Source organism: Hirsutella rhossiliensis, assembly GCF_020360975.1.
Source record: "Hirsutella rhossiliensis strain HR02 chromosome Unknown scaffold00012, whole genome shotgun sequence".
NCBI lineage: Eukaryota > Fungi > Ascomycota > Sordariomycetes > Hypocreales > Ophiocordycipitaceae > Hirsutella > Hirsutella rhossiliensis.
Window position 1 is genome coordinate 1,550,520 of NW_025408678.1, and position 13,874 is coordinate 1,564,393.

The 13,874-nt window shown below is 42.1% G+C and overlaps 2 protein-coding genes across 2 annotated transcripts; one reads left to right on the forward strand and one right to left on the reverse strand.

Moving 5' to 3' along the window:
• Nucleotides 1-1,523: 1,523 nt before the first annotated feature.
• On the forward strand, nt 1,524-3,228 carry HRG_09408 (3-dehydroquinate synthase domain-containing protein; the record flags this gene model as incomplete). The annotated part of the gene is made up of 5 exons (XM_044867879.1): nt 1,524-1,900; nt 2,053-2,143; nt 2,299-2,492; nt 2,615-2,791; nt 2,853-3,228. 5 exons carry the CDS (start codon nt 1,524-1,526, stop codon nt 3,226-3,228), a joined length of 1,215 nt encoding a protein of 404 aa, XP_044717139.1.
• Nucleotides 3,229-3,905: 677 nt separating this feature from the next.
• HRG_09409 (homoserine kinase) lies at nt 3,906-5,092 on the reverse strand (the record flags this gene model as incomplete). Its single annotated transcript, XM_044867880.1, has 3 exons — nt 3,906-4,256; nt 4,312-4,610; nt 4,666-5,092. The coding sequence occupies 3 exons, from the start codon at nt 5,090-5,092 to the stop codon at nt 3,906-3,908; spliced, it is 1,077 nt and encodes a 358-aa protein (XP_044717140.1).
• Nucleotides 5,093-13,874: the final 8,782 nt, after the last annotated feature.

Below are 13,874 nucleotides of genomic sequence, written 5' to 3' on the forward strand. Positions count from 1 at the left end.
TAACACTCTACGAAGACTATAACCAGGGTGGCAGGACTTTCCTACCCGAGCTCTATAAGTGTGGTATGTCGATCCCCTGTTGGTCGGTAACGTGAATAATCTAGGAGTCTATGCAATGCATAGGGGAAAAGGTCCTCGCTAATGGTCATGCTAATATAGTCGACGTGCCGACGGATTTCAACGATGTTACTTCTTCGTTTCAAATAAGCGATCCTTCTATCTCCTGCATCTTCTTTCTGTAAGTACTACATAAAGATTTCCGACTTAAATCGGCCAATTATACCCGATATCTTAGGGTAAGATAAAATGGTAACTAATAAGCTTAGGGACTATGGATGTAACGGGAAATCATTTACCTCTGGCAGCGATGGCAATGTTCCGGACGGCTTCAATGACGTTATTAGCTCCGTTAAATGCGATTGGGCCAACAATTCTCACTGAATCACTCGGTCTCGCGAAGGAGAGATCAAAAGTGGGCATAATGTATTGGTGGCAAGCTCTGTCGACGTGATGCCTTGCAAATATTAGTCGTTCAATCTTTTACCGATAGTCTTATCGTAAGCTTCTGAAGATATTCCCACGACAGAGAATGGTCACGTCTTAAAAAGATTCGGCGATATATAGCATTTAAACCATATATTTGGCTCCCGCACGGCCATCCTGACCGTACAGAAAGCGCCTGCGGGAATAGAAGTAAAAAACTGGACGAGGCCATTGTTACCGTTGATGCCTTACGTACCATAATCCAGCTCTATAGCCCCCAGCTCTGCCGTCGTTTTATTGCAGGTAGCTATTTAAAACTTATAATGGTGATGACTTGTCTATGCGTGCGCCATTCTATGCCTTATGTCAGAATTGCACTCCGCAGCTGCTCGCGCTGTCTGCGCCTACAATGTGAGAAAGAGCTAATAATCAGCTGTCGGAGGACTGCGATGTCATATAGTAAATCAGGAGGAGTACAATGGCTTCTTGCTGCCTGTCTGTGGCTTGTGGTGCAACTCGAATTGATACCCTTGTTTCCAGGACCTGGCCACGAGGTCTGGATCAGCCTGCTCATCGGTGTATCCTCTACCCTCGCCCCCAGCCGGCTGCGCCTTGCCGCTCGATGAACACCCAGCCTCAGCTCTGTCCAGTCAGAGCGAGCAAGGATCGTCTTATGCTTCCCTCGGCAACATGGCTGACCGGATAGAGCCGCGTTCGTTTCACGTGGCCTCGTGACCACGCGATTGATAAACCCTCTTCGCCCCCTTTCCAACCATCCCTGACCTCGGCACCGCTTCAGACGCACCGACACACACGTCCTCCTCACCGCAGCTACAGGAGCATCCCTGGTTGTCGCAAAAGCAGAACTCCACGGCCCTTGTCTGCAATTGACCCTCCCCCCTTGTTCCCGACTGGGGCTCGTTCCTCTTCCTCTCCTCATATTCAATATTTGTGCCGTTGTCGTCTTTGATTTCCTCTTCTTCATGCATAGACTATATATACACACATAGATATATAGACACGCGTCCAGCCAGCCCACTATGTCGGACATGAAAGCCACCGTCGAGCCCACCAACAAGGGCTTCAGCGTGTGCGGCTACGAGAAAATCGAGTACGACTTTGAGTTCCTCGACGGCGTCTTCGACATGGCCAGCCCGCAGCTTGCCGCCTGCTACCAGCAATGGGACCGCTGCCTGGCCGTCATGGACCTCAACATGTTCACCCTCTACGGCGACCAGGTGCAGCGATACTTTGACCACCACGGCATCGAGCTGCGCGTCCACAAGACCTTGATTGGGGAAAAGGCAAAGAGCATCGACACACTGCTCAAAATCTTCGACACCATGAACGACTTTGGCGTCTACCGCAAAGAGCCCGTCCTCGTGGTCGGTGGCGGGCTCGTGACTGATGTTGCTGGGTGAGATATGTCCAAGAGCTCCCTTTCACTCTCCCCCTGACGATCAGGATGACGACGATGCCGATGAAAGCGAGAATGAGAAGATTGCTGTGAAGTAGCGGTGGATTTGACAACCTGAGGCTGACAGTCCCCTGATCCTGCCCCTGATATAGCTTCGCCTGCGCCGCCTACCGCTGCAACACAAACTACATCCGCATCCCAACCACCGTCATCGGCCTCATCGATGCGTCCGTCTCCATCAAGGTGGCAGTCAACTATTCCCGCTACAAGAATCGCCTAGGCGCCTACCACGCGCCCGTCCACACCTTTCTCGACTTCACCTTTTAGCGAACCCTGCCGACGGGCCAGATCCGCAACGGCTTTGCCGAGTCATCAAGATCTCATCATGCGCCGACAAGAAGACGCTCGATCTGCTTGACCAGCATTGCGAGGCCCTCATCGACACTGGCGTCGGCCGCGCCGACGATGCCTCGGTGGAGTTGAGAGAGGCGGCTGATCGCATCTGCCGCGCCGGCATCTGTGAGATGCTGAAGCTTGAGACGCCAAATCTGCACGAGATTATGCTCGATCGCGTCATTGCATATGGCCACACGTAAGTATTTCCCCTCCCCTTTCACGTCGTCGGCGGTGTCGTCGCGGTTCGAAAATGTGCTTGTGTCTCCATCATAACGACCGCCGCGTTGCCGAGGGTCGTCCAGCTCACCAGCAAAACAGCTGGTTTCCCCTGCACGAGCTCGTCCCAGATCCTCCCCTGCGCCACGGGCACGCTATCTCCATCGACATGGCCTACTCGGCCACTCTCGCCCACGTCCACGGCCTCCTCTCCGCCGATGACCACATGCGCCTGCTGCGCCTCATTTCCCGCGCCGGCCTCTCCATGGACCACGCCCAGTTCGACGGCCCGCTGCTGCAGAAGGGCCACGGCCTCCATCCTCAAGACGCGCGACGGCAGACTGCGCACTGCCGTGCCCGTCAGCCCCATGGGCGAGTGCGTCTTCCTCAACGACGTCACCCACGACATGTGCGCTGCCCTCGAAGCGCACAAGGCTCTGATGCGCCAGTTTCCCCGCAGCGGAGAGGGCCTCGACGCCGTTGTCGACGCGAGCGACACGGGCTACACCGTCCACGGCAAGCCCCTCGAGGCTGAGGCCGTGGACCGGTCACAGCAGAAAGGCGCCAAGGTGCCCGTCAGCGGTCACAATGACCACATTAACGGCCATGCGAATGGTCACGCCAGCAATGGCGTTCCTGGTGGGTTGGAGGACAGCATAGACAAGCCCGGCCACGGCGCTCCGAGGTTCGCAGTGGCTGTTGTGGATGGAAATTGAAATGAGCGGTAGTTGGACAGGTTCTTGGGTTTAAGACGCCAATTGTCCTGTCATCCCTCTCTCTCACCAGAGCTGTGCGTTGTGAAGAAAAAGACAAGAAGGGAAGAAAAGCGCACTCAGCATATGCAGAGAAGCGCCCCAGGCAAGGCGACCTTTCATGGTTTCACGCCATGCCGTTCAACCTAATACATACCCGATGGCTTTTACGACATGAACGGTAGGGCCGGAGAGTCTCGCCCCCATCCACCTTGCAAGTCGCGTGACATGTGCCGTGTAACTGATTGCTTCCGCGGGTCCGTGACATTGGCCCACGTTGTTACATCAACATGTAGGAATCAACATTAGCGTAGAGCCACAATCAATAGAGATGCCAGACAAGAACAAAGTAGAGCAAGGGCATTGGATCGTCTCTGGCCCAGTGGCGCCAGTGGCAGACTGCTGCATCTAACGGATACATGAGGGCACGATGACGGGGATGAGACAGCGGCAGCATCTTGCATTCGATTCAGCTCTCGCTCCGGCGATGAGCACAAGGGCCCAGCTTGATGTTGGACCCTTGCTGAATACGAGGAGAGGTGTCCCGATCTTTGCTCTCCTCTCCATGCTGCCTGTTGCCAGGGGAGCACCATTTGCCGCACGACGCTGCCATAGGGATCGCGGACAGGGCCATGTCCCGTCTATCGCACAACGTGAGAGCCCTCGGCCGGCTCCAGGACCTTCCACTCGCAGGCCAGCTCATTGTTTTCGTTGTGCTGCCGCAAGGTGTCGATGATTCGGCTCGCAATTTCCTCAAAGTGGCTCGTGGCCAGCGCCAGGATGGTGGGGCCAGCCCCCGAGAGGCAGACGCCGAGGAAGCCGGGCTGGCTCTTGGGCGATATGGACTCGACCACCTCGGTGAGCCCGGGAATGAGCACTTGGCGGTACGGCTGGTGGATCTTGTCCTGCATGGCGAGGTGGATGAGCTCGGGGTTGGGAGGGGACTGACCCAGGGCCACGGGGAGCAGGGCTATACGCTGCAGGTTGAATGTCTGCCCGTCACTTTCCGTCAGCAATGGTCCTCCGAGGCATCATAGAGCCGCATACCACGTCCTGCCGAGCATACTTGTCCGGCAGCACTGCTCGGGCTTCGTGTGTGGGGACGACAAAGTCGGGAATAATGGCCACGGCTTTGATCTCCTCGGCCCAGCGGAACCGGATGTGGTGACCAATGCCGCGGGGCGGAGTCGGGGGCTTCTCGCCCGTGTCGACTCCGCCCGCCGGTGAGGGAAGCACCTCGCTCAGGGGGATCTCGGTGCGGGCGAGGTCTTCGGGCCGCAGGGGCATGAGGTACGTTCCGACGAAGCCGCCGAAGAGGGCGGCGCCCACGTTGTCAGGGTGGCGCTCTGCGCGTCGGTCAGCCTATTGACTCGGAAGAGGGTGGGAAAGCGGGCTGAGTACCAATCATGAGGCAGTAGTCAAAGAGTCGGTCGAGGTCGAGATGGTGCAGGCCGCCAGCCTCCTTCCCCAGCAGGACGCCAGCCACGACGGCGGCACCCGAGCTGCCGAGGCCGCGGCCAAGAGGGATTGGATTCTTGATGTGGACATGGGTCTCGGGCGGAAAGGCGCGTTGGTCGTGGCAGCGCAGGACGTAGAGGGCGACTCTGGTGATGAGGTTGCTCTGCGGGTCGAGGCTGATGTCGTCGGACCCCCGACCCTGGCCCTCGTACGTCAGGCGGCAGTTGAGCGGGTGGCCAGACGCGCCGCCCTTGGAGCGGTCGATGGTGACGTGCAGCTCGAGGTAGACGCTGAGGGCGAGGCCGATAACGTCGAAGCCGGGGCCGATGTTGGCGCTCGAACACGGCGTCTTGATGACGAACGACTCCATCACCAGTCCGCTCCCTGGACGAGTGGATCTGTGACGGTCCGCCGAGTGCAACCTCAATCGCCGGCCTCGTTGTTTTTGCGTTGAGTCGATGTCGGGGGCTGTGACTATGCTCAGACTGGGTCGATGTCTTGTCGAGTTGAGGATTGACGATGCGACCGAAGCCGAAGCCGGCGAATTTCCAGAGCAAATTTCATCGCTATAGTGCCGGCAGCTATAGCGGACGCGAGCCCCTAGCGGCGGGTAGCGACAGGCGGCCCCAGCACGCTGGTTCGGCCGCTCGACCAGCTCCGCTGCAAGTCTAAACTAATTATTAGTCAGCGGGTCACGATGGCCTCAGGGCGGTGGGCGAACATTCAACATGTCGCGAGGGCTCAACTTCTCGCGTAGAGAGATGCGAGAAGTGCATGAAAAATGCACGAAGGTGAAATTAGAAGTAAGGGGTCGGACAGGCAAGGCAGAGAGATTTGATTCTTGCGGGAGCAGCAATAAAGGTAGGGGAGTGATTGTTATATTGCCTTAATTGTCCTTCTTTTCTCTATCCAACGCCTCTCTTTATACCCGTCTAGCATCTTAATTAATAAAGAAGATCCTGCTTAAAGAAGCTACTAATATCCTTTTAACTACCGAGCTTTTTGCTAGTTTTTCCCCTCCTTTCTAGCCGTTGCCGGCATATCCGTCTTATCTCTCGCTACCTCTATAGGAAGCTATCGCTACTTCTACTTCCCCTCTTACCCCTACCCTCCTCTTTACACCTCTTTTTAGCTCCTTCCTTAGAACTTATTTTTTAGCTTCCTAGGTCCCTCGTACTAAGGGATATCTCTAAGAACTACGAAATTAGGCTACGCTTCGCGATATACCCCCTTAGCTATAGCCTGCCCTTATAGAAAGGGTAAAGCTAAATACCTAGGCCGGTAAGCGTATAGAGGAGGTCTTAGTCTATACTTATCCCTTACTTAAGAAATCCGGGTTTTAGCCCTAGGCTCTTTTAGACCTACTTTAGGAAAAGGGGCCTAAGGAGGAAATTAAGTCCTATAAGAAAGGGGGGCTTCTCTAAGGATAAGTCCTTAAAAAAGGGGCCTTTAAGAAGAATAAGTCCTAATTAAGCTAGAGGCCCTCTTTTAGGATAAGTCCTAATTCCTCTCTTTAGCTATAGACGTCTCCTTCCTCTTATATACTATTAGCTCCTCTTATAGACTCTTAAGGTAGGCTTCTAAGGATAGCTTCTCTTAAACGTCTTCTAGCCTAATTTACTATAAAAAGATAGCTAGCTTTTACTTTAGTAAGGGCTTCGTAAGACTATTAGCTTTTATTAATACTATTAGAACTTAATAGACGGAAATAAGTCCCCTTTAGACCTTTTAGCGTAACTAATACTAGTAGATATCGATATACTATAGCTAGGTTAATAGCTTACTATTTTCCGTAAGAATTCGTATAGTCTATATATTATTAAATTCTATAGTTAATAGGGTCGGAATTTATAGTTATAGAGATATTAATAGCCGGCTAAGGAAAATCGCTTCTTTTAACGCTTTTAAAAGAGCTAGTAGCTCTGCCTCTATACTAGAAGTTATAACGGTAGCTTACTTCGAAGCTCTCTAAGTAATAGTTCCTCTAAAAAGGGATATAATATACCCTTATAAGCTCTTTCTATCTAAGGAATTATCTATAAAGGATAAATCGCTCGAATAAAGAAAGATTTTAGCAGCTAATTTCCTTCCCTACCCTCTTAGGCGTAGACTATATAATCTTATTAAATAGAAATAAAGGATTACTTAGTCTACTACTTCTTAGTGCTTAGGGCTAGGATTCTAGTTATACTTAGCTAGCTAGGAGACTATAAAAGAGATATCCGGTTTAATAGAAATAGCTAAAAAAAGCAAGGAGCTTACCTTTTATTAATATTAGTATTTCTCTTACTCCTTAGCTTAAAAGGACGGATTAAGTAAAAGCTCTTTATTTAATATAAGCGTAGAGGGAAGCTTCTTATTAAGGGAATTAGGGAGGAATTTATAAGCGACCTTATTAATATAAGCGTCCTAGGTAAGCTAGATAGTCCGTTAGGACCTATTTTAAAGGATTCGTATCCCTAAGAACTACTTTAGCTCCCTTAGCTTAGTTATCTTATACCTTTATTATAGGCCTTATATAGCCTCCTTAGTAGTAGCTTCTTCCTCTTTTAAGTAGGCCTAGATAATATTATTAACGTAAAAGAAGACTATAACTTTACCCTTCTATATTATACACGGTTCTTAAAGGACTTTCTTAAAGCCTAGGGCTTTAAGGGAACCTATTAAATACTATTACTAAAGAAGGGGTAATCTTCGTAGTCTATATAGAGCTTTCCTAAGCTATAGAACCTTTCCTAGCTTTTAAAAGCTTAGTAGAAGGCGTATATAGATAACTTCTTCTTCCTTAAGTAGGCAGTTAATAAAGGCGTTAACTATATCTATCTAATTAAGCTCGAGGTCGAATTCTACTACTATAGCTATAAGGGTCTAAAAAGATATCCCTACTAAGGTAGTTGCCTTAGTAGGTAAATCTACTTTTTCCTATTAATTCTTATAGATAACTAGCTAGGCTTTATACTTTTAAAGGAAGCTATATTTATTAGTCTTATAGATAAAGACCTACTTATAGCTAAGGACCTATTTTCCTCTTACCTTTTCCTTAAGGACCTCTTCGAAAGACCCTATCTCTTTATATAAAGCTAGGTAGTCTTTCTAGGCCTAGAAAAACTAGTCTCTAAAAGGGTGTCTTTCTAGCTACTTTTAGTTTACTAGTAGGTCCGGGAGGTCTCTTTTATATACCTTCCTTACTAATAGCTATAGCTTAAAGAGCCGGCTTACTATAAATACTCTATAGGAACCGTCTTTTATAGGCGTTAGATAAAAGTCGGAAAAACGATTAAAATAAGGGAGAGGTTAGTCTTCTTTAGTAACCGTATTAGGCCCTATACCTTCCTTTACTTCTTAAAGTAGGGATAAAAAGGCAGCCGGGTAATCCTTTAAGAGAGGTGCCTTTCCTACCCCCTTAAGGGTCGATATAAGAAGACTAATAGAGAAAGCTACTTTTAGATCTTCTTTTTATTCTATAAGAGGAGGCGTAGGAAGGTAGGCGTATTCTAGCTCTACCGCTTTCCTATAGTCTCCTTCTTCGTTTAGATTATCTAATCTAATAGCTTCCTCTTCTTCTTTAAAGTTAGCGTTATCCTTAACTACTTTAACGTCGGTTTCTTCTTCCGTTTCCTTATCTAGGGCCTCTTCTTATAACTATTAAGAAGGGGGAATTTAGATCTTTTAAATTAGCTAATATTATAAGAGTAAGAGGGGCTATTATTCCTTCTTTTCGTTAAAGAAGCTAGATTCATCGAAAATTATATCCCTAGTTAAAATAACCTTCCTTAGAAGAGGAATCTAGATCTAGAAGATATTTATAGAATTATAACTAACGAGGTAACTAATAAAGGCTCTAGGATTAAACTTTCTTTTCTTCTTCCTTTTTAGCTATATATTAGTAGTTATAGCGTATACCTTATAGCTATAAGTATAAAGGTAGGCTAGCGAGGCCCTCTTCTTTATAAAGAGCTCGAGGGGTAATTTCTAGTCTATTCCTTAGGTCTTAATAAGGGTCTCTAGGTCCCTATAGTCCCTTAGGCCCCTAGGGTCCCTTAGGGTCCGGTTTTAAAGGTAATAAGCGGTCTTAATAACTTCCCTTTAAAGGTTATATAGAAGCCTTATAGTAAGTCTTATCGTATAGGCCCTTTCTATTATAGCACCCCTTAATCTTTCTACCCCTCCGTTCTAGGCCTAGGTATTTAGTGCTAACGGTAGGGGTAAAATACCCTTTTTTCGAAGCTAATTTAAGATATCCTTTATAAATAGCTCTCTATTAAACTATATCTTCTTTACCTTATAGCTAAAGTAGGATTTTATCTAGTTAATAAAGTCTTAGAGGGCAAACTAGTTATACTTACTTAGGTAGGTCCTTAAGAAATAAGGGAAAACTATCCTTAAAAAAGCATCTATAAAAAGCATTACCCTAACGAAGCTTTCTTAGTTCTTAGAGACATCGGTCTAGTCGACCTAAATTTCCTTATATAGCTAGTCTAGCTATAAAGGCGTTCGTTTAGAAATTCGTCTCTTAGTCTTTCCTTAGCTATAGTATTTATATTCGACGGTCTTTAGGCCCCTTATTCGTACGCCTTATTATTAACCTAGCTTATATAAAGCTAGGGGGCCTAGGTAACTAAGTCGTGCGTACTAAAGAAGACCGTCTCCTTAGCCTACTAGAAGAGGGTCCTATAAACCTACCCTCCTTTAAGTAGGGAAAGCTAACTTCTTAAGTAGTTCCTTCTTAAGGATAGGTCGGAATTTAAGAATAAATTAACTAAATCTTTCCTCGATAAGCCTAATAGTCTAATTCTTCTAGACTAGCCTCGTAGGCTTAGACGTTATATCTTAGAAGATTCCTATTACGACTATAGTTTAGCGAACCGCGGGGACTAGTATATATTATAAGGATACGTAATATAGGGAGCAAGGAATATTAAACGGACTAATAGGCTAATTAAGTTTAGAGCGACGGGTTACTTTAGCGCTCTAACGCTCTACGGCTAGGATTATAGGATCGCTCTAGCGCTTTAGCGCTCCTAGGCTACGGGATTACCTAGTGCTCTTAGCGATCTAGGGAAGCTCTTAAAATATATAAGGAAGGAATAGAATACTCCTTTAAATAAATAGCTCGATAGCTTTTAATATAGATCTTTATTACGATTCTATCTTTAATTTTAATTACCTAGTTATAGTCTACGGTCTATAACCTCTAACTTATTATTAACGTAATATACTTATTATTACTTAGACTACGCTTTATTATATCTACTAATATAAACCCCTTAATAGGTTTATCCTTTAAGAATAATACTAGTCGTTATACGTTAAAAGCTCTTATTTAGTATAATACCGCGTTACTCTAAGCAATATCGTAACTATTAATATACTTATATAGTAAACTAAATTAACTAACTCTAGAGCTACTATATCGCCTTAAGATATAATACGCGAGATTATTACCCTTTAATAAGAGGTATAGTTACTTAGGAATAAAGGAGGTAATAAATAAGTTAAGGACCTTAGAGAAGTAGTTAAACTAAAGTAGCTAGGACTATTTAACGGTACTTATAGTACTCTTTAAGACTTTCTTACCTAACTTAAGGCCTATTATTAGTTTTACTTAACGAAACTTTTAAACCTAGTTAAAAAGGTACTCTATATAGGAAATTATTTATTTAAAACGGTACTCGCTTAGTTTAGACCTATTATAAGGGACTATCTCGATAACTAACTAGTATAACGAAATAGCGAAATAAATAAAGTCTTTACTAGTTTCTAAGGATTTAAAGAAGCTATTACTAAGGTATTTAGAATAACTAATAAAAAATAAAAAGCTAAATAGAAACTTTAAGAACTCTAATAAAAGACTTTAGTATTAAACTATACTACTAAATTCTATTAAGTTACCTTAAAACTTAAATAGGACCACGAACCCCTTATATCGCGATTCTATAATAGACTTAAGGAAGAAGTTAAGGATAAACTTTATAAGGAAGATCGACCTAATAGTATCTTAAACTATATCGCTATAGTAATACGAATCGACGATAGATAGTATACGTAACGCTAAGAAAAGAAATAAGGAAAAGGAAACTAAAACCCTTTTTATAGGAATAACTTTAACTAACGCGCTAACTATAAAAAGAAGCGCGAAACTCTTACTACCTATACTTATATAACTAACCTAAGTAGGATAGATCTAAATATAATATAGAAAAGTAAAGGAAAGTATTTTAATTATAGGAAACTTGGATATTACTCTAAAGAATATAAATAACCTTATAAGGAGAAGAAAACCTATTAAGTACTAGCCTTAAAAGGTAAGAAATACCTAAACGCTATTAATAGATAGGAACTAAAGTATAAACTCCTTAGTTAGACTATATATTATAACGATAAATATATAGTATACGTAAGCGATAATAATAATACTAGATAGTTCCTAAAGCTATTAAAAAAGACCTTTATAATAATATAATAAAGGGATCTTAAAATATAGAAATAAGTTAAATTTATAGAACTAAAATACCCTTATCTTAAAGGAGTCTCTTAAGACTAGATTAAAAAGAATAGTAATTAATTCTAGGAAGATATATAAAATAAAAATCGATAATAATAATAGGTAGTCTATAAATAATATAATAAAGAAGATATAAATATAGCCCTTATACTTACGAAACTTAGATAATAACCTAAAGAGGAATAACGAAGTATTAACGATATAAGCTTTAAAAAATAAGAAATACTTAGAGAAATAAAAGATAAGAACGAACTTATACTATTACCCTTACTACTAAGGGAAAATACTATAATTAAAGAATATACTTTATACTTTAAAGAATTTAAAGAAATACTTAAAATTAAACCCTAATAAATACCTTAAATTCTTATAGAAAACTAATAAGCTATATTAATTCGGTATTAACTAGTACTACGCGGAGGAGACTATACTATAGCTATCGCTATAGTCGATATCTTTATAGCTCTATAATAAGAATAGTAACTATAAGGAGAATTTAAAGATAATTTATAAATATTACTTACTTATAAGTACTATAAGTATATTTTATAGATATTATACGTTTACCTAGATTATATAATATACTTTTAAACGAAGGTATAATATGAATGCCTTCTTAGTTAAGTTCGAAGGATAAGTACTTTCGAAACCCTACCTAAGTATAGAACTAAACTACTAGAAAATCGATTAACGCTACCTAAACGACTAAGTTATATTATTAGAACCTAATTATAGCACGCTACTTAAATACCGCGATAATTACGGTTTATTAATAAGATATCTTTTAAAGATATATAAAATCTATAAATACAATAAAATAAAGGAATAGTATAACGCTACTTACTTTAAGGTATTTAAACCCTTAATCTTTTAAAGACTTATATAATAAGTTAAATATAACGAAGAAGATTATAATAAATATATATACTTAAACTATAGAGTTTATAAATATAAAAAAGTATAAGTATAGTATAAATAATATAACGGTATACTAAAAGATTATTAGTAATATATATAAAGGCTATAAGCTATATTTAACTAAGGAAGAATCGATATAGAAATACTATATAAAAAATAAAAAGACGCTAAATAAAAACTTAACCTTTAGTATAAAAATAAATAGAATTATAAAGTATAGTATATAATTAACTACGAAGTAGTATAATATAAATAATATAGCGTTAAGAAATAAGAAATCTTTAATTAGCTATAAGAAATTAGTCGCTTAAGCCTTAATATAATACTATATAATAAAGATATAAAAAAACGATATTAATAATAAATTAAAGAAGAATACTTAAATAAAACGAATAAAGACTAAGTAAAAAATAAAGTATACTATCTATAAAAGGGCTATAAACTAATACGATATAATATAATCTAAGGACCCTATATATAGTAACGGTAAGCTATAGTAACTAAATAGTATTAAATATCTAAATCGTAGGATATTATATATATATACTTTTAGATTATAGCGCGATAGGTAATTACGTTTTACTTAGAGTTATTAATTATTACCGACTTATATAGAGATATAAAAAAGATCTATATAAACTTACGAATATTAAAGGAGAGGCCTTTAACTATAATAATAGAATTATTAATATAAAGATTAATTACCTTAATATTAATATCTAGGGCTACGACGAATAAGTTAACTTAAATATTATAGATATTAAAGAATATAACCTTATATTAAGGCTTCTATAGCTATAGGAGAGCAACCTACGAATTAACTAGAAAACTAGCTAGCTATATTAGAATAAAGATATAAGTTTTTAGGACTAGTAGATTTAAAAGAAAGTAAAATTTTACGATAATTTAGCTATTAAATAAGATAAAAGGGATAACCGTTTAAGTAAATTATTATAGGCTTTAGTAATATAAATAAAAATAGTAACTAAACTAGCGGATATAAATTTAACTAATAAGACCTATATACTAACTAATATAGCTATATAACTATCGCGAAGCGTAGCTTGATTTCGTAGTTCTTAGAGATATCCCTTAGTACGAGGGACCTAGGAAGCTAAAAAACAGGTTTTAAAGAAGGAGCTAAAAAGAGGTATAGAAAGGAGGGTAGGGGTAAGAGGGGAAGTAGAAGTAGCGATAGCTTCCTATAGAGGTAGCGAGAGATAAGACGGATATGCCGGCAACGGCTAGAAAGGAGGGGAAAAACCGGCAAAAAGCTCGGTAGTCGAAAGGATATTAGTAGCTTCTTTAAGCAAGATCTTCTTTATTAATTAAGATACTAGATAGGTATAAAGAGGGGCGTTAGATAGAGGAAAGAAGGACAATTAAGGCAATATAATAATTACTCCCCTATCTTAATTGCTGCCCCCGCAAGAATTAGATAGCTTGGCCCTGCCTGTCCGTCCCCTTACTTCCAATTTCACCTTCGTGCATTTTTCATGCACTTCTCGCATCTCTCTTCGCGAGAGTTATGAGCCCGGGAGGGGGTGGCAAACCACCCCCTGCAACTTCCGGTTAGACTGCGCGCGCGACACACTCGAGAAGGCCCGAGGTTCGATTTCCCCGAGGATAGCCTATTATCGATTAGCGATGTAAAAGATCCAGGCATCCCGGGCCCGGCCCGGCATCCCTGAGGGGGTGTGTTGGAAAGAAAGACATGTGTGTTAATTGC